At 41.5% G+C, this 19,785-nt stretch overlaps 2 protein-coding genes across 3 annotated transcripts; one reads left to right on the forward strand and one right to left on the reverse strand.

Annotated features, from left to right (window-relative positions):
• The first annotated feature begins 1,012 nt into the window (after positions 1-1,012).
• LOC112563785 (carbohydrate sulfotransferase 15-like) lies at positions 1,013-6,421 on the forward strand. Of its 2 annotated transcripts, none has more exons than XM_025238114.1 (8): positions 1,013-1,143; positions 1,578-2,004; positions 2,500-2,707; positions 3,742-3,843; positions 4,551-4,707; positions 5,003-5,159; positions 5,509-5,659; positions 6,050-6,421. In XM_025238114.1, exons 2-8 carry the CDS (start codon positions 1,765-1,767, stop codon positions 6,223-6,225), a joined length of 1,191 nt encoding a protein of 396 aa, XP_025093899.1. In that variant the 5' UTR covers positions 1,013-1,143; positions 1,578-1,764; the 3' UTR covers positions 6,226-6,421. The 2 variants fall into 2 exon arrangements, with proteins under 2 accessions (XP_025093899.1, XP_025093900.1); XM_025238115.1 differs by having other exon boundaries at positions 2,523-2,707.
• Positions 6,422-9,949: 3,528 nt separating this feature from the next.
• Positions 9,950-18,637, reverse strand: LOC112564060. Its single transcript, XM_025238628.1, has 13 exons — positions 17,894-18,637; positions 16,757-16,958; positions 16,526-16,613; positions 15,906-16,072; positions 15,212-15,339; positions 14,714-14,895; positions 14,152-14,262; positions 13,605-13,839; positions 12,907-13,113; positions 11,568-12,265; positions 11,295-11,310; positions 10,777-10,941; positions 9,950-10,544 (listed from the first exon to the last, which is right to left on the reverse strand). Exons 2-13 carry the CDS (start codon positions 16,884-16,886, stop codon positions 10,305-10,307), a joined length of 2,367 nt encoding a protein of 788 aa, XP_025094413.1. The 5' UTR covers positions 16,887-16,958; positions 17,894-18,637; the 3' UTR covers positions 9,950-10,304.
• Positions 18,638-19,785: the final 1,148 nt, after the last annotated feature.

Below are 19,785 nucleotides of genomic sequence, written 5' to 3' on the forward strand. Positions count from 1 at the left end.
CAAAGTATTGTCCTATCTTAACTCTGAAAACTTGATTTTTCCATCACAGTCTACTTATCGGCCTTTTCCTAGCATTGACTGCCCTGGTTAAGGTGACAAACGACATTTTGTCTGGTCTGGACAGAGGTGACATTTCATTTCTCACCATGTTAGACCTGTCTGCTGCCTTTGATATATAGACCACACTACTCTCACTCATAGACTCGGTATTGTCTTTGGCATCTCAGGCTCACACTCAACTGGTTTCAGTCGTATCTCTCAGTAAGCTTTTGTAACTTAAGCTCGTAATTAAGGTTACATAATGTCTGCTGACATGTCTCTTGATAAGCATATTGCTCACACCTATCGAGCTGCGTACTATGAGCTCCGGAAGATCAGCTCCATTCGCAATACTCTGTCCATCTCAACCACCAAAATTCTCTTCTGCTCATTTGTTCTGTCTTAACTAGACTACCGTAGCTCTCTTCTTTCTGGCTGTCCATAGCACCTCATCCACTAACTTCAGAAAGTCCAGAACTCAGCTTCTTTTCCGGACCTGCAAATGTGAACATGTGAAAATGTCACGGACGCCGGCTCTCACAAGAGCAACACGCACACGACGTCCATACGCGTTCTTTCAAAACCATCTAGGATAAGTAAATATCTGGTAATACAATAGCCTCTACTCTTAACTATATATATATATCCCTCAGTTCCTAGCTTACAACAGTTTCCAATGTTCTAGTCCTCGATGTATCAGTTCCTAACCATGCATACAGACTCACCAACACACCGTCATTTAAAACTTCAGCGGTACCAGCCACCACCGTTCTTCAACGGTAGTCACTAACGAGTCTCCGTCTCTTCGACGGTAATCACAGTCAAACTTCCCTTCACGGTACGATAATCATCACACAGTTAAAACTTCCTCCATGATGGTTTTTCATCTCTCCCTGTCCTCTCCGTTTTAAAAAAAAAAAAACGTCACCAAAACAAATTACGTCAAACTTTATTGACGCAACAGGCTGAGTCAGCATGCGACACGCGACAATACTGTGTTCACAGAGGTCAAAGGAGACTCAACATCCAGTACTAACGCCTGCTGCAGCGGAGTTCAGATAGGCTCTGCTAAAAGTGTTTCTCAGACGGGATGTTCTGGTTGAGGTATGTCCGCACATGACCCCAGAGGTCAATCGACAAAATAACCATTGGCTGGGTGTTATTTGTTGCACACAAGTTTCACAAACTGCTCTGGGTATTTTGTGTCTGCGATAAAAGGCAACTTGTGCAGCCACATTCATGGTACAAGCATAAATTATCAGAATTGTTGTATTTGCCATTGCACACGACAGTCACCGTCGGACTCCCCCTAAACATTTGTTAAAAAGCTTGTTGACACGTCAGACCCTCAGCTCAGCACAACACCACCTGCTGTAGTTACCCTGGCCAGTGCACCAGAACACATACACCAGTACGTGAAACAATATTCTCGTGAGCACGCTAAAAATTTTATCTTCCTTCTCAAGTTACACAGCGCAGTGGGGATCGGTGAGTCGCATTTTCGGTTATTCAACTCGAGTTCTGATGTTTTTCCTCAGAGACTTGCTGTTCTTTCAACCGTTGACTGAAATGGTCTGACATTTAAAATCCTGATGTACGACGCTTCATCAACGGAATGCGTTCATTTAAAAGAAAGCTGGTTACAAACATATACCGAAGAACAGACCAACCGACAGAGAAGCAACTTTGTCACAAAGAAAGAAAAATATTTGCCTACGCATCACGATGAGTCCGTCTGGAACTATGTCTTGGCAGCGTTCTGTCTTCGGATGTTGTAAACGGACACGAAGACTGCGCAGAGTGCGTTTGTTTGTAGGAATAACGACTCTGGTGATTTCTGGACTGTTCATTATTGCTAGCTGTGTAAGACTGAGGTCACTGTCGTCAGTGTTCACTGGGCATGAAAAGTTGTCAGCAAGTTCTACTACAACATGTGATGTCGGCAGAGGCGCTTCTCCACAGAAAGTGAGCACGTCTCTCAATAATTTTGATTTTTTTCTAGGACTGACCGCATAATGTTCTTTATTTTTGACAGAAATACTTTATGGGAAGCTAATAACGACACGAGTAAAGTGCTCTGGGTGTTGCCAGCTTCAGTTTAGTGGTTTCTTTGCTTAGAAAAGTTAGTCACGGTCTATGTATTCAGAATACAGTGTACTTGCTTACGAGGTAACAAATATGTTAAATTTCTCATCTACATTAAATAAACATTAAAATACTCATATATATTACGCGCCGAAAACACAGTTAATCTATCAAGGACTACATATTATTTACTAAGACCACATGGCAAATACAGTAATACTGAGTGTCATGTCTGAGATAATGAGTCTTCATAAGCGTGGTCATGCGCTAATAAATCACGCGCTTGTTGTTGTTGTTGTTGTTGTTGTTGTTGTTGTTGTTGTTGTTGTTGTAAAAAACAGCTCGTTCCTCCGACACAGTTTCTTTGTTTTACAGAATCCTTTCACATTTTTACCAAGGTTCCGTAATCCCTGCTGGTATAATTCTACTATAAATGGGCAACTGGAATGTTTGCCGTTTTTCTACCTGGCAGGATTCCCTAAGTGTGGAACTACTGATGTCTTTGAAAGAATCAGCGTTCATAAGCATGTGTTGAAACCTGGATATAAAGAACCTCACTGGATTACCAGGCTGCGGTATCAGGGTAGGAAAGATAATTGAGTCCTTATCGAATTTCACATCTTCCTTGCACGTCCCTTCTTCAAAACAATCTCACTCCATTATGTAGTCATTAAAAAGCGCATTTAATAATGTTTAATGTAAGAAATAATAATAAGAGCCATGGCAAGATAAAATCAGGTAAGTTTTGAAAGACCTTCCTGTAAATGACGCCAGGTAAACAAAAAAAGGTCACGAAAAACACATCTCACTAAACTCCACGATAAATATGGTCAGCCATTGTTTCCAAGCTATATCAATAATCATTTCTTTGCATAACAATTGTCAATCAATATTGCAATAGCCTAATGAAAGATTGCAGTTAAACTGAGGGCTTGTTTATTTGAATCTTGCATGAATGCAAGACTTCAGAAGAAGAACTAAATCAATCAAACGATTTTTTTAAGTTGACAATACATCCAAACAGAACAATATGTTCAATAAACATTTTACATCTGGTTGTAATACAGATTTTTACAATTCGCCAGAAACTCAAAATAGACTAAGATGTACTCCAAAATATCAAAAAAAAAAAAAAAAAAGAAAAAAAAAAGCAAATAAATTTTCTGAATGTAGTCGGCAATGGTGCCTGGAAGGTTTAGCAACAATAACCATGAGGTGCACTAATTTTGACAATACTGTGCAGTGTTATATTTCATACCAGATTATTTTGAATCAATACTCTTATTGAAAACCTATTTGTTTAAACAATACCATGTTTGATATTTTAAATAGCCAGTTTACTAGTATTATGCATTAATACAATATTTAATTAGTCAAAGGCATTTTTTTATTCAATTTCTTATTTTAATTTGTTTTCTGTTATTTCTTTAAGTGTTTTGGCTAGGGGCTTTCCTGTAGAGTAAACTTACTGTTTTGCTAGTATATTTATTATAAAAAAATGTCAGCAGATAGGCGATTGTAAACATGTACTGCTTTCATTCTGTGAACAATGCTCATTGCTTTTACTTGCAGTCTACCTATATTCATCATTAAATAGTGTGATTGATCTTTTGCAAGGTTATAATTTCAACAACTACACCAGGTTCTTTGCGTCTCCCATTGAAAATTTAATCAAATCCAACGCCAGCATTTCCGGGGGTTACAACCCGTACATTGTGGGTGAGTAGTTTTGGAGACATTTCGCGGTATGTGAGGACCGTTAAAAGTAGTTCACTCGCCGTCGCAAAGGTAATTTAAGACAGGCTCTTGTCTCCTCTCTCTCCTTGTCCTTCTGCTAGCATGAACACAATTGTAAATAAAAGGTGACATGCCTCTCTTTTTTAACAGAAGGTGAGAGAGAGAGAATGTGATTGTGTATGCGCGTAAAGGTAAAAGACAAACTAATCGAGCTTGTCTTCAACCATTTAAATGAAAAAAAGACTACAGAGAGTATCTTCTCCCATAAAATACACACACACTCTCTTCTCGAGGGAGAAAGAAAAAAAAAAGTCCCTTCTCACATACGACACAAACATTCTTGAACTAGCTACATAAACATTTCTTTAAGATTTAAACATTATTTCCTACACACACACACATATCAGAAGTCTACCACCTGCACATAAAGCTTCAATTTAGAAAAATGCTAAGATCTCTTTCATGAGATCGACAAGCTGACATATCTGGATAAATACTAACACACTTATGTTATTTATTTTGTAGAAGCGCTCAGTTTCAAAGCTGGTCTGCTGTAAGAATGGTTTCATTTCATCATTTTTGATATGTAATACATGTTCATCAAAACTAAATTTTATATTTTCAGTAAACTAGAATGTAAAACAATGTTAGGGATAGAGATAAGGTGCTGTTGTATATTATTGTGATAGGTGACGGCAGTGCTTCCACTTTTTGGGACAACAATAAATGGCCACTCACCCCTGGCAATGAAAACTGCATGGAGCCTGGCATAATTAATGCCGATTATATTCGATCTCTCAACCCCTCTGTCAAGGTTATTATCATCGTCAGAAACCCTGCCATCAGGTGAGAAGGTCAACCTTACCTTTTAATTGTCTTGAAATATTATGTCAATTAAAACTCTTACCGAAACTTTCTTTTCAATAAATGTTCTGATAAAATAGCCTGTATATATGCATATAAGAACGGGATGCTATTTGAAGAGAAAGGTTAAAAGTGTAAGAAATGTTCATTAATTTTACATTCTTTAACTTCTTTCTTGCCCCTTCTCTCTTACACACACCCATCAACACACACACACAGCTCTCGAAGACTTATGGCAAGCAAAATAACCGCATAAAAATTTATTTATTTCTTGTAGAGTCTTTTCAGACTACGTGTATTTCCAAGTCCCTAATACCTCGACTCCACGACCTGAAGATTTCCACGAAAAGATAGTCAAGCAAATCGTGCTTCTGAGGACCTGCTTCAAAACTCACTCACTACGGCACTGTGTTTACAATGAATCTCTGAACACAGTGAGTGGAACAATTCTTATTCTTCTTGTAAAATAAAATTTAGTGAGTATTTAACAGTAGAATGTTATCTAAGCTGATGTAATGGAGATACAAGTTACGAAAAAAATTAAGGTGTAAGATAGCAAGAAGTAAAAAATGTGACGAGGACCTTAAAACCACCTTGTCGGTGAGATAAATGCGTTTTGTAAGTTTTTGCACTTCGGAAAATCCAATTACTTAGAATTAAATACATAAAGTCACAGTTAAACTGTTCTACTTGTTAAACTGTTTCTCCCTTTCCTATCCACACATGGTCTACACACCTCAGGTTGGCAGTGCTGATATATTTATGTGATGTATTTTATGGCAGGTTGCAAGAGTAAACATTGGGATTTACTACATTTATCTTGAAGACTGGTACCAGCGCTTTCCACGTGACCAGATTCACGTTTTGCGATTGGAGGATTTACGTGACAACGTCACATTGCAGATGAGGAGGATATTTCAATTCTTGGGTCTGGGTAATGAGAGATATATTTGCTTTAAAAATAGTGACTTCGTTACATTGCTGCTTTAGTTTTATTCTTATGTACTTAGAAATTAAAAAAAGAGTAGGTATAGGACCTGAATGTAACAAAAAGCATACGGATAAAGGTTTGGCATTCAGGCGACATTTGCGCGTGTGTGTGAGAGCGCGAGCGTGTGTGTGTGAGAGTGAGAGAGTGTGTGTGTGTGTGAGAGAGAGAGTGTGTGTGTGAGAGAGAGTGTGTGTGAGAGAGAGAAAATGTGATTGTGTATGTGTGTACTTGTATATGTATGCTAACAATAACCATGATAAAGTGGTTGCGCGGGCAATTTCTCTTTACTTCCGCGTTTAGTCTTCACATTCAGTTATTTTCTTTGTCTCCCAGAAATGCCCGACACTAAAACGATGGATTTGATCAAGGGAATGGCAGTCAGCAACAAGGGGAAGTCAGCTGCTATGTTGAACAAGACGAAGCTTATTCTTGACAACTTCTATCGGCCATACAATCGCCGTCTTGCACAGATCATGAAAGAGAAGCGATACTCATGGGACAGCGTATGAAAAATAAATAGGAACTTTTTAATAAAGAAAAATATTTCAAACGGAAACAGATTTGTGAGGAAAAGAAGAGAGGAAGGATGGCGCTACTACTCCCTGACTGTAGAAAACGTTTCGTTTTTAGGAAGAAGAGCAGAAACTTTGGTTGTGGTCCATTATTAAAGAGAGCATTGGCATTCCATCTTGACTTTTCCGCAGATAGCCGTCTCTGCCGTCAATCAGACTTTTTCAGTGATAGCCCCAGAAGAGCTTCGAACCAACCGCCATACGATGCCGCCTTTTTCTTTGTGCTGAACTTGACAATATTCCTCGCAGTATTAATATTAATAAAACATTTTTATACATCACCGTTCCTAATAGAACAAGCTCAATAGAATATTTACAATATAATGATTTTTATAAAGGTGACAAAATAGGATGAGGTGAGGAAAAGGAGCCACCAACGACTGGAGATGTTCTTAAGGTGTACGTATTTCTATTTGTACATTTGTATTACATTTCTTAGTTATCTTTATTCAATAAAGGGAGGGAAACCATAACAGACGATTAAGAGATTGCTTCCCTTTGACTGCAGTTCATCATAGTGTGTACTAACCAAAGTGTCTAACAAGGCTCTGTAGAAATCATCGTTTCTTGGTTGATTAGTTGGGTGATCCCTAACATTCCTTTCAGAACTAACTGAGGGAAGGGAACACTATTGTTAAAGAATGCTTACGCCATGACTCTTAGCCCGGGTGCAAAAGATAGACTGAATGTATCAAAATAAATGATATACGATTCTTTTCCCGTTATCAGGCTACGACTTCAGCAGATACACGAGGGTTCTTTTGCGCTTTCATTTTAATGCCTTCAATGCAAGTGATTACGAGAGTTGCAATCCACACTTTTTTTTTTGAAGGGGGGGGGGAGCAGTTTTTGAAAGGCACTCAATACTGCGCATAGCAAAAATATATAGTATTTTCTTTTTATTTCTCGCATGCAAAGAATATATGCAGTAATATATATATAGGATTTTTCTCCCCGAACCACTGACACAAACTTTTTTTTACTGACACGAGAGATAAAACAATTAATAAATAAAGAGACGACAAACTGACTGAAAACAGATGCGGGAAACTGTGCAAACGAAGTGAAGTCAATCTTTGCCTCTCCTAGAGCTCAAACACAGACTAACATTGTCTGAAACGAGCCATAAATAACAGGTGCATAGTAAGGTAAATACCAGCACGTTTATGTTACTTATTTTCCGCCAAAATCTGATTGTCTGGTCTGTGAGATCTTTGCCATGTGTTGAATTCTCCAAATATTTAATTCTGTTGCTGTATAAAAATATGCAAAGGCTTAACTGCTAGCGGTAAAAATGAGACATAGAAACTTGTGTACACTGACATTTTTGCGTTAAGCAAATTAATCTTCGTGTTCTAAAAAAAGGCTCACAGAACAAAAAACTGATTATGAAGTGAGGCATTCACAAACGACATCTCATTACTCACGTCTGCGTACACATATCACACACACACACTCACTCTTATATACACTCAAAACTTACTTGCATATCTCCTAAACTCTCTCTCTCTCTCACTCTCACTCTCTCTCTCTCACACACACATACTAAACCAAACACGTACATAAACATAGGCACATATGTTTTCATCAAAATGTGGGAAGGTGGGAGTGTATGGTGCACATGAGATAAAGATGTCTGAGCTTTTATCATTCTGTTGCTGTGCTATGTGACGGTAGGTCCTCCACTTCCTGGACAACACAAAATAATGGCCGCTCACCCCCGACAAAGAAAACTGCTCGGGGCTCGGCACAATCAAAGCCGATTATATTCAATCTCCCAAACCCTCTGTCAACATTATCATTAGTGTCCGAAACCTCACAAACAGGAGAAAAGGTCAGCTTTCTGGCTGTTGTTTTGTGAGATGCAGAAAACTGACGGAAAATAGTCACCAAAATAGCACTTAAACTAATTAAGCTGAAGGAGATCGGGAATTTCATTCAGAAAAAAGTTCAGGAAAGAAAATAAATATAATAAGGCCTTAAAAGCTACTGTATGAGTTAAGGTATTAAAACGCTAGAGACTCTGTAAATACAAACAAGTCTAGCTGGTCGTGTTAAACAACAAACAAGGGTGAAAGATCGAGTCGTTCGTGGCATTTAAAACAGTTTAGAGGAGAATTAAAGTGCTTCGTTTCTGTTAGACGCGGCGTGGAAGCGACCAGCCGTAATCACACAATCACACCTTACTTGCTTCATAACAAGCCCGGATGTTCAGTGCTCTAAGGTCACGTCCATTGACCAACTTCACGGAATTTCGAACTGGAGTACTTGGGTGTAAACACTACAATTGCAACAGCGCAGACTAACAACACAGGATTGTTTACCACCTCACTGAAAGGTTAACTTCCTTCTGGAAAAGTCTTTTTCGTGTAAGAAGGGAAATAGACGTATCTCAGCCAGATTTCCTAAACATGAGTATGACTCTAATTAAATATTAATTTATTGCCGAAGTTGACAATGGAATCATAGTCTAAGGAATTTGTGATCGGAATCAACTTGTGAGATGCTGAATATCCTGGCTAATAAATTATACTGATAATTAAAAGAAAAAAAAATGCAAAGAACATTTAAGTAACTAATATCATTATTTAAAACAGTACGAAATTTGCATGACAGGTTCCAGTTCAGGTTTTCCTGATTGTTTGTTTCCTGATGAGCACGTTTCCAGACAGGTCATATGACATTCTCGACCTTTGTGCACTCTTGACCGTCCCTATTAGCAAGAGACTGACGGGGGCGGCTGTCAGAAACATCCGATTTTAGCATCGAAACCCTCAAATGGCAAATACGAGGCGTGAGCAAATGTGTTTGGCTGACAAATGATGTTATTTTGCAGAATCTTGTGATATTTTCACCAAAGTTCCTTAATCCCTGCTGGTGTAGCTAGCTATGGATGCCTGGCCTGACGGACACTTTTCCTCCTGTCAAGATTCCCCAAAGGCGAACTGACTGATGTTTTAGCCAGATAATCAGTGTGAATAAGCCTGTCTTGAAGCCCACAGGTAAAGAATGTCACCGGATTTGCAGGCGGCGCTATAAAGGTGGGAGATGAATGTAAAAAGAATCAATACAGAGATTCGAGTTTTCATGGAACTTTTTTTTTTTTTGCTCGCCTTTCTCTTTCTTCTCCTCGCCATCCACAGCATCAGCATCATTACTATAATAACATCCCCATCGTTACCACCACCCCCGCTATTTATGTCTTTATCATCTGCTTGAAACTTGAAACTAGATAATGTAATCTCCACCCTTTCAATGTTGTGTATGTGCAGAGGGAGGGACCCATTGATCCTTAAATATGAGGTGTGTTACTGGACATGATAACAGGCTATGATCTCTCTGATAACATCAGTTACACAGGTTCTCTCACTAGTTATGTTTTCTAAAATAAAAGATGGCCACATCGGTATATACTTTCAGTAACAAGTTTGATATTTTTCACTTTCTCTCTCTCTCTCTCTCTCTCTCTCTCTCTCTCACACACGTGCGTGCGCAGAGTTAACCACAATTCATGTGATTCTTTACATTAAAATTTTAAATCACTGACGATTTAAGGTATGGCAAACTGCACTACTGACTGTATCTCTTCATTTTAACCCTAGATTTTCTACATTAACAGTTCAACCTCTTCCCATACAAGAAATCAAGAAAGATCGGTTTGTAACGAGAAAAAACATCAGTAATTTTATTGTAACTAATATATATATATATCACTTGTATTTACGCTCAAAGGTTTAGAGGCTCCCAAAATCTGCATTAATTTATGGCACTAGTTAAGAGGCAGACTATATAATTATGCTCTCCTCAGTTCATAAATGTTTGAATGAGTGTGCATTGGAAGAAAGAAAGTGGAAAGACTTTGAAAACGCGCGCGCGCGCGCGCACACACACACAATGATACAGACTGCTGCAGAAGAAAGGAAGAACAAAGTGGCAGTACATTCAAACAACTAAAGCCCTATTTATGATTGTCAGGGTCTCAAGCTCACGTCCAAACGAGCGACACTTTCCAGCACTCAGGCAGTCGGCACCGTCGCTGTCTCTGCAGCGCCCTCTGCAGTGGTTCGCACCCCGTCCAGCATCTGATGGAGGATGTGCTGCATCTTCTTCACGCTGTCAAACTCTGGCAGCTCCTCCACAATATGGTATCGAATGTGTTCATGACCTTTAACCATCACTTTGCTGTTCGCGAACCGGCACATGCGCTTCTTGATCCACACCTTTCCTCCAGGTTTGGGGAGATCCTCCTCGTCCACCTGCAGTGGGAACAGTGTTTGCACTTAGTTCAACTGTTTTCTGCGGTAGACATAAAATATATTGCGAACTTCTGACAATCACAGACCCCTGGTCTGTCACAGGGACCTTTTATCACTTGATTATTTGTTATTCTGCGCTTGTTGATATTAATTGTATCTTACAGAAAGTTTTGATTGACTGAAAAGTCCTGTCATATTGCAAGTTGGAGAAGCAAGATGTCCCGCCTCTCACCTTGAGGTCCAGCTTAAAGCGCCGCAGCGCGGGCAGCTTGATGTTGACTTTGCTGGGCCCACCACTGGTGTACTTGGTGACGAACTGCTTGACGCGGGTTTCCAAGAAGTTCAGGCTTACCTCGGAGGTCTCGTACTCGCCCATCTCCTGTGTACCGGCGCGCGCCTAGCGGCCATTTGGTCGCCGATGCGCTCGCTAACGACTTTGAGGGCGCGGTTCCACCGGCTGGTGCTGGAGGTTGTGCCTTGTCCTAACTCCACCTGTTGACCAAAAGAACATGAACATCAACGCCAACTAATGACAGATAAAGAGATCGAATGACGTGTACCGATCCAATTGTCTTTTTTTGTGGCGAGAATTTACAACCAAATAAAACCCTTTAGGTGAGGACACGTGCTGAATAGATAAAAGATTTATCTGTATTGTAGTGATTTGTGAATATTATGTGGTCATATTATCGTGATTGTTTGAACATATTGTGCTGTTATTGAAATAGAAAAATCCTATAATGTACTGACACCTTTTCGGCGACGCCTGTAGTGTAGAAAGAAGAGGCAGCGTAATTGCAATTTGCCCTCCCAGAGAAGAACTTGCAGGAAATAAACCAAGCGGGACGAGTTTATCTTTTAAAAAAGGCAAGGAGGAGAGAGAGTTTCTTTCTTTTGCACAAATGTATTTTCCTGAAATACGTGATTGTGGTGTGGCGTTACCTTAGCTAAGGGAGGCAACCGCTTGGCCGATCCCCCTGGAGAAGAAGAGCCTCCTCTGGCAGCTTGTACCTCCTTCCTCACGTAAAGCCTTTGGCCAAACCTGGTGCTGGACCAGCCTCGTCACCGCCTGAAGATGCGGGGACATCTACAACCTGCGTCCCGCCTGTGTCCTCCGTCTCCTCTCGAATCAGCGGCATCGACAGCGCGGACCGACTGTCCACCGATTTCGTGAGGACAACACCACCACCGCTGCTACCATCAGTCTTGCCAGGAGTTACAGGAGGCAGCTTGAGTCTCTTACTGTCAGAGGATTTGTCAGAAGACATAAACTGTTTCTGAGCGGACTTTTCTGGCGAACGTCCCACTTTATCGGTGGTCAGCGAGGGCAGCGCGTTGGGCGGTCGCGACGGAAGCTCTGGTCTCGCGACAGACGTCCTGGAGCTTGCGTGACCTTCATGACCTTGACCTTTCTTCGGCCCCTCGCGACCGACGTCCACGAGCTGAGCCTCCATCATCTCCCTCAGTGACTCGATCAGCTGGCGGCGGCTGCGAGGTTGACGGCTGTTGACTTTGCGGCGCGCCGCTCGCACAACCGCGCCGACTCCCAGCGTCCCCCGCCTCCGGATGTTGGCACGGATTCGAGATTTCTCCGCCATCAGGTCTTTGTAGATGAGGCCGCCAGGTACTCCGTACGGCTCCACCAGTTGTGCCTTGCCCTCCAGGTATTTGCTCAACATGTGCTGCCGTTGGGTCTCGCGACTGGGTGGGGCCTTGCTGGTCTGATGACAAAAGGAGTTTCAACAGAGTTTGCAGGTACATCTGAAGAGCTGCATCCCCCACACGGCATACTCAACATATCAGATACACACCAACTGGGCACAAGACTAGGCGCTAGCAGGATTAAATGCAAACCAACTAAATAAACTATTTGAATGTCACCTAGAGACGAATTGTGCACACAGGCCCGTTATAGACGTACCAGCAGATACAACTTGTCATGTACACTACTCAAGCATACCTCCGTGCTTCCCCGATCTCTTCCTCCCCACCTCAAAATCCACCCCAATCCGCAACTCGACCAGCAGTCATATGTGACCTGTACAGGTCCGTCTCCTCTAGACCACGAACTTGTATTGCTGGACTGCTTGCACACGATTTTTTTCCAGTTAACTACTAAAACGAGGCAGGTGTGTATAAAGCGTCCGGTTTATTCACATTTCAGCTTAACTACTAGAACGAGGCTGGTATATACAAAGCTTTCCATTTAGTCACATTCATTGTTTAGTCTCACCGAGACTCACACCGGAGAACTTCACAAGAGGCTCAGCGTTGGTCTCGTCAGACAGACAGCAGTACACCTGTCTACGTCCATGTCCAGACACGTTCATGTACACTGACCCATACCGCCTACGTCACTTACCTTCAAAGGAGGCAATTTCTTGTTATTGGGAAACTCCTCCGCGATCAGTTTGGTGTACAGGTAGTGCAGAAGCTGCACCTGGTGGCCATATTTGGACGCACGTCGAGTGTTGAGCTTGGCTATGGCGTGTTCTCTGATGACCGCCATAGTCACAGGGTTTCGACGACCTGTCACCCTTTCCAGGTTTTTCATGTGCAACACCAACACCTGTTGGGACCATTTTGACAGTCTTGACATTTTTTTTGTCTTTATGAATGGCTCAACGCTCAAGACACCTAAAAGGGTAACAAGATTGTTTTCAGTTTGCTTCCAGCATGATGCACTTCATTTACTTGACTTCCAGTTTTGACAGAAGTTGTAAAAAATCTGAATTGTAGATAGTAAATTTGTAAAAGGTTGGGGGTGAGCAAGAAAACAAAAAAAAAAAACAAACACGAAAAGTATGAGACAAATATTTAGCACATCCATACTTTTATTGCATACACAAAGGGGAGAAGACACTGTTTTACACCGAGTCAGCAGTAAAAGGTTACATTAGACAAAACTGCCGCTCATATACCAAAAAAAGACCTGAGCATCATTTGACTCTTTGAGAAAGTTAATCCAGAGTTACATTACATAGAAACCGTTTGCTCTACACACAATCGCTGGAGTTTCACACCCATACACAGGGCAGGAGAGGGGCAAAAGAGCGTTACCTGCGTTTCCGTGGTGCAGACGACAGTCTGGAGGTAAGTAGAGAGGTTGAGCGCCAGCTCCACGTCACCCAACACCTCGCCATCACGCACAGAGCACAGACACACCTGGAGGTCCTGCCGGCGCCTCTCGCTGGCCGCGTACCCCTCATGTCTTCGGACCTGCAGGCTGGGGGGCTTGATGTGCAGTAGGGTGGGGTCGCGGTGCATCCGCAATATGGCCTTTTTACGGGACTCCCTTGACCACGTTAAAAAAAAAAGCCGAGACAGATGGAAGCTTTATGCTTTTCACTTCTCAGGAGATGGGGAGGACTTAGTGGCAACCCTCGAAGCCTAGCTCCACCTTTGAAAACTTATAGACCTTTGATAGTAAAACAATGATCGCTTATGTGGGTTGTGTACAAGTACTACGATGTTACTGCCATCTTGGAAACTGTCGTCCCTTCCCACCAAACTCAGCCCTCGCTGAATGCAGCTGCCCTCTATTGGAGAAAGAAAATTGCAGTTGACCGTTTTCCGGTCAGCTACCATCTTCTTGGCACAAGCTTACCTTAACCACTCGAACTCTTGATAATAAACGTCGATCCCAGCCTCAAAGGGCCAGAGGTGACTGTACTGTTTCTGATGCTGGCCTGGCTCTATAATAATGTTGGCCTGGCCACTGTCATGAAGTATATATTAAGCATGTGTTAGACATTTTCATGTGCTCATGCAGTACTTGTGACATAGATCACACTACTAACTCGTTAGCCAGCATTTCTGTGACCACCAGCCTATTAAGCAGCAACTTTTGGGAAAACAAGGGGAAATAATGTACAGAACTAACCAAACAGAGGAGTTCTTCCCTTTCATGAATCAAAGATGGAGAATTTACACATGCTGTTTAACTTTTCCGTTTGAATCTCACAATCACAGGTGTTTTTTTTTTTTTCTTCACAGCTTGAGTTGATTTTTAAAAAACCCAAAGGATTCTATTTTTACTGAAAATACAAATATTTGGTTTCTCTATAGCGAGCGCTTAATCAAATCTTGGCGAAATCTGCAAACTTATTCAAGCGGCTCGTTGTAAAGTGCAGCATCCTGTGACGTCACACCTGCGCGTGCTAGGTTACCTGGTGATGAAGACCAGGCGGTCCCGCTTGTCACCCTGCTTGACGATTGTTGTATCGAAGGCAAAGGTCTCTCGGCAAAAACTCAGCTGAAGTAGGCGCTTTAATTTTGCTGACATGTGACAGAAGAAGGGATGGGTGTCCACAAAATTCTGGATTTCACGGAATTCCTTCTGTTGGCTGTCCTAGAAGCAAGAACAAAGAGGAGTGATGTTATATAACTAGTACCTCGTAGGCAACTCTTTTTTTCGATAATAATAATAAAGGTACTGCTGTCTCTACAGCACTTTATATCGCTCACATCAAAGAGCTCATGCGCACATAGTCGGGAGGACTATTAATTAAACAAATGCGGAAAGATTTTCAATGTGCCGTTCTCTTCCTGCATACAGGTGGGCTTAAATTCTCAGATGAATCAGTTGGTGGCATAATCTGTTAAGTAACAAATAAATGCATGTTAATTAATTAAAGCAGACTGCCAAAGATGCATGCAGTTCTCACTTTGAGACACCTGTCAAACAGCTCCTGATCAATGACAAGAAAATCACATCTGCTGTTGGCGATGATGGTGGCGTTGCGCACGTGGTCCTCCGCCATCAAAGCTGCTTCCCCAAAGTAGCGGCCTGGCCCTGCAGCCAAACAATGAAGATGGAGGCTACTTTACTCAACCACATCTTACCTCAGGTGTACTATCACTGCACAGCTCTTTGTAACTGAAGGCAAGAGGTTCATGATGAGTTACATAATGTTTACGACTTCCAACGGCAAGATTCAAACAGCATGCTAGAATATTACTCATGCACAAAGCACAAATTTGTTAATCTCGGGTTCCTGTATCTTGCCCAAAGTTAATAATCCAATGGCCGAACTAGTGTGGTTCAGGGTCATAATGAAGAGGTAATAACTAGCACGACTGATCACATGCAATAAGGCTTATTTTATTGTATTCATACTCAATTGTATCCAGTTACATATGGTCGAAAGAATTTTCTCCAACCTTTATTCTATCAACAAGAGACTGTCGATACCTTCTTTAATTAGAAGTTAAAATTTTGCTTCATAGTTTTGGAGTATTCTTTCTATACCAAGCCATATGTGAGGGCGATTCGCAACAAACAAATGAAAGTTCATCATTAAGGACCGTCATACGTATATGTAGGTCCGTGTTATGGTGAGGAGGACTGTCCATACCTACCGTAGGTGGTGATGAACCTGCCGTACCCAGCACGTTCTGGCTGACTGGTTTTCTTGGTGTCCGGGGATTCCTTCCGCCTCGTTGGAGATTGATTAGAGGGGTCCTCCTCGCCAGTCATCACGGCGTCGATGTAAATGGCGATAACACCGCGCAAAATAATGTACATTCTGATGACAGCGTGAATGAAACATGCAAGAGAGAGAAAGAAAGGGTCGTCATTAAATATGTGTGTGTGTGTGTGTGCGTGCGTGCACGCCGTTCCTGGGCACGTTATATTTTGTACACGGGTAAAAGTTCTTGTCTCCCTGAGCATCTTCTATTTTTTGTATGTTTTGAATATGTCGGTGTTCATGTGGTCATCTATAAGTAATGTCTACCCATGCCTCTGTCCGTCTCTGTCTGAACTGTTAACTACGTGCACGATATTTCTCTACTTTCTAAAGAAAAAGCAAACAAACCAAGTAATATCATCGGTAAAAGTGTAGGAGAACATTTGACATTCATTATTATTATGTTTGGATGTTTCCATATCATCAGAGACAACACCTTCAGAGCAAATGAAATATAGAGGTCAAAATGGGGTCAAGTTTTTGTTTTTAAATTCCACTCGCCACACCTACCTGTCCCCCTCCTCGCCTTGCCTTATGATGACATCATCGCAGTCAGCTGTCTCATAAGTACAGTTAAGGACGATGTCCGGCAAAGTTGCTGAAGAAATAAGAAAATTAATATTTCTTGTAATTTTTTTCAAACATTATTTACACTACTCGATAAACTGATTTTGTCTTTGCCGCTTGTTTCGTACTCTTAACCGTTCATTAGTTTAATTCTTTTAGAAACACAGCCAATACCCGAGTCCGTCTTGGACAGCAGTTCTGACTTTTCTCGGAGGAAAGTGCACACCGCAGTAACATCCGCCTCGGTCCTCCTGGCCGGGGGCTTGGCGATGACCTCCACCACCTGATCCAGCAATAACGCCATTCCGGCGATTTCCACGAACTTTCTTTCACTTAGGACGATCCCAAAGGACGATCGTCACTTACAAAGTAAAGACTGCAGACAGACAAAGGAAACAAAATTAGTGGAAAGATGCTGAACATCTATGTAATGGAAGGAGTAAGAGGATGCGAGTGTGTGATAAAGCAGAGACTTAAAAGACAAATAAGAGGAGAGACTATTCTGTGTTTGTATTTATTGTATTGTGAAATATCTTGTGCTCCGTATGACCCCAGACCAACAAAAAAGTAATTCCCGATAATACAGAACGAGAAGCCCAGTGACAGGTCTTTGTAATTTTTTTTAGTGAAAGAACACGTGTGGACACAGTGCTAGCATGTGCGCAATGTGTTTGTGACAGGCTCTAACAATGACTTGAGCAGACAAATTTAAGAAGTCGCTCTTTCCGCTTCAGTGAGAGGCGACTGTGACGACTTTGTTCTCCGCAGTGCTATCAGGTTCGGACGATCTACATACAGCCAACAATTTATTTCCTCGGCATGAAGAGGAATGTAAGCATTGGTAGACACAACTATTGACAGCACTCTCTAGCATGCACACGGTAAAAAACATAACACTAAATACTGTAAACTAAAGAAAAAAAATAACTGTCGTCTAAAGAGAGTAGAGCGCACGCGATGAAAAATATGGTAGAGCCTTGATGAAAAATGCATTATGTTTTCTGAATGTGTGTAAACATGTATGGATATATTTTTACTATGTCAATACCCCTTAGAGGGTCACAGAATAAAGAATCTTGAATCCTGGTTCTCCTATGCAGGTGTTATTAAGTGTTATTACTAGTAGTGTATTTTCTCTCACAAATAAAGATTTGTTACTTGTCATTTCGGCAGAAAGTAAGTATTCAGCTTCAATTTTGTCAAGGCTGAAATATGTTGTTCAGCAACTTTTTATACGAGTCATGAAAAATTTTGCCACAGTCCACATTCGAAAGTGTGTGTCTGGTAAGAAGGAACTTAAACCACACCCACCTTTACAGATAAAAGACGCACCTTCCCTGTCCAGGAATCCTTTGCCACGAAGTGCCTAACTGCCATGGAGACAAACAGGAAGTCGTCTGTTCACACAAAAAAAAGATGGTCCGTATTTTTTTTTCCGATGATACAAAATAGGTTAAGCTTCCGATCTGAACAACCAGAGGGCAGGTAATCCCGAAAAGGGGAGGAAATCACAGGCAGTCATGCGATATGCGGCTTTATATTCAGTTGTGACCCCCCGGGGACTTGCATAGGTCAGTGTCGATGTATTGTCTGCATGCTCCTCTTGCACTTTGCGATCGAGGGCATGGCTAATAATCTGTGCCGTGTATTTTGCTAGCTCACGTCGCATAAATTGCTCTGAAGTAGGAGTTATCCGACCCGGGGACTTGGGGAAACTCGATTTTTCTCGTGACACTCATACTTACTTCTGTCGAGAATAATGTTAGCGATAAACACTCGGTGTTTGATCTGGTGGTGGAATATCACCTCGCTGTTAGTGACAGTGAATTGTTTATTCTAGCTAATCTAAACACAGAACATCTTTAGTTCGCGAGATTACCTGCTCAATAAGATCATGTCTTCAACGAGAGAATTTACTACTTTTCTTGACCAGGTTGAATCATGCAAGGGGCTCTAGGGTTCTAGCACTGCACGCGTCGGTTTTAATTATGTATGCGAGTCCTTTGTGTACACGCACGAACGTGGGTGTTATTAAGATATTAGACACCACGCCTTCTGAACTCCAAAATGATCTGTCTAGGGTGACACTCACGCTGGTCCCCACACTAATAAGTCTTTACATGTACGTACACGGCTAACCTTTCAGAAGTATTAATATACCGACTTGACAACTTTTTGTCAATGGCGATGTTAATTTAGCAGTGTGTCTCCTCTGGGTCTGGGTTGTTGAAGTTTTATGCAGGACCAATTGTTTGGTGACACTTTAATGCAAATACAGTGGGTGGAGTCCTTGGCCTCATAGCTGGAGTGTATAAGTCTGGCCTCGTCTAGCTAGTTCACTCAAATACGGATTTAGTCATCTCAAGCTTGCATGTTTGTTTAACCTGGTGGTCAGCCATGATTAGAGGTCACCGACACATATATCCATTAAGTATTGGTCTGGAGGAGGTACAATAGTTTCCGACTGAAGTGCGTAACTCTCATGCGAATACTTCATCAAACTTGGTCAAAAGATTTCCACATTTGTCCTTAATGTACACATTTAGAAGGATCTTTACAGTAAGAAATGATCATAAGGCTGTGTTCACGTTTTCGCCTGTGTTTGTTTAGGATGTTTTGAGCCTGATGTCGATAGCTAGATTACATTAGATAGACAGGAGATAAATAAATACTAAATTTATTCATTTTAGCTTTGTTCTTAGGAACTATTTTACACATGTTTCCTGTAATGTTGCAGATTTATAATTTTAACAGTGGCTTAATTGAAAACTGCTATTATCTACTTCTATTTTCGATACGCACCCAACACCGATTCTGTCGTGGGTTAACTCGCCTCCAAACCATAGTCCGTTGTCGAGGTGAGGACGTGTTTTTTCTGCAGTGTTTGGCTACCTGCTGCTGTCAAAGATTCATGTCCAACCTTTGTACAGATTCTCAAGCCAAGCAGAGCGTGTAAGCGATGCAGTACATCCAAGATATGTGGGTGATGTAGTTCAAACAATAAACTGAGAAGCAATCGTAAATGTCCCTTGACAGACCTTGTGTAGAGAGAATCCTACCTTCAGGAACATTCACTGCCACGAGGCACAAGAAGGAACCTGGACTACACTGTGCCACCAGGTAAGTCTGTACATTCAGTGTTCCGACACGCCACAGGTTCACCTAGTCCACACGATTTTTTTTTTCAAATTTTTTTCATTCCG

The sequence above is a fragment of the Pomacea canaliculata genome, linkage group LG5, assembly GCF_003073045.1.
Source record: "Pomacea canaliculata isolate SZHN2017 linkage group LG5, ASM307304v1, whole genome shotgun sequence".
In the NCBI taxonomy this organism is placed as follows: domain Eukaryota; kingdom Metazoa; phylum Mollusca; class Gastropoda; order Architaenioglossa; family Ampullariidae; genus Pomacea; species Pomacea canaliculata.

Excerpts from the sequence above, each read along its gene's own strand:
- LOC112563785 (XM_025238114.1), top strand. The coding sequence starts at position 1,765 with ATGAGTCCGTCTGGAACTATGTCTTGGCAGCGTTCTGTCTTCGGATGT. Across the intron at positions 2,005-2,499 it reads GAGGCGCTTCTCCACAGAAA|AATCCTTTCACATTTTTACC; the intron begins GTGAGCACGTCT and ends TTTGTTTTACAG. Across the intron at positions 5,660-6,049 it reads ATTTCAATTCTTGGGTCTGG|AAATGCCCGACACTAAAACG; the intron begins GTAATGAGAGAT and ends TTTGTCTCCCAG.
- LOC112564060 (XM_025238628.1), bottom strand. The coding sequence starts at position 16,886 with ATGGCGTTATTGCTGGATCAGGTGGTGGAGGTCATCGCCAAGCCCCCG. Across the intron at positions 14,896-15,211 it reads TGTTTGACAGGTGTCTCAAA|GACAGCCAACAGAAGGAATT; the intron begins GTGAGAACTGCA and ends TCTTGCTTCTAG. Across the intron at positions 14,263-14,713 it reads CGCCTGGTCTTCATCACCAG|TGGCCAGGCCAACATTATTA; the intron begins GTAACCTAGCAC and ends ACTTCATGACAG.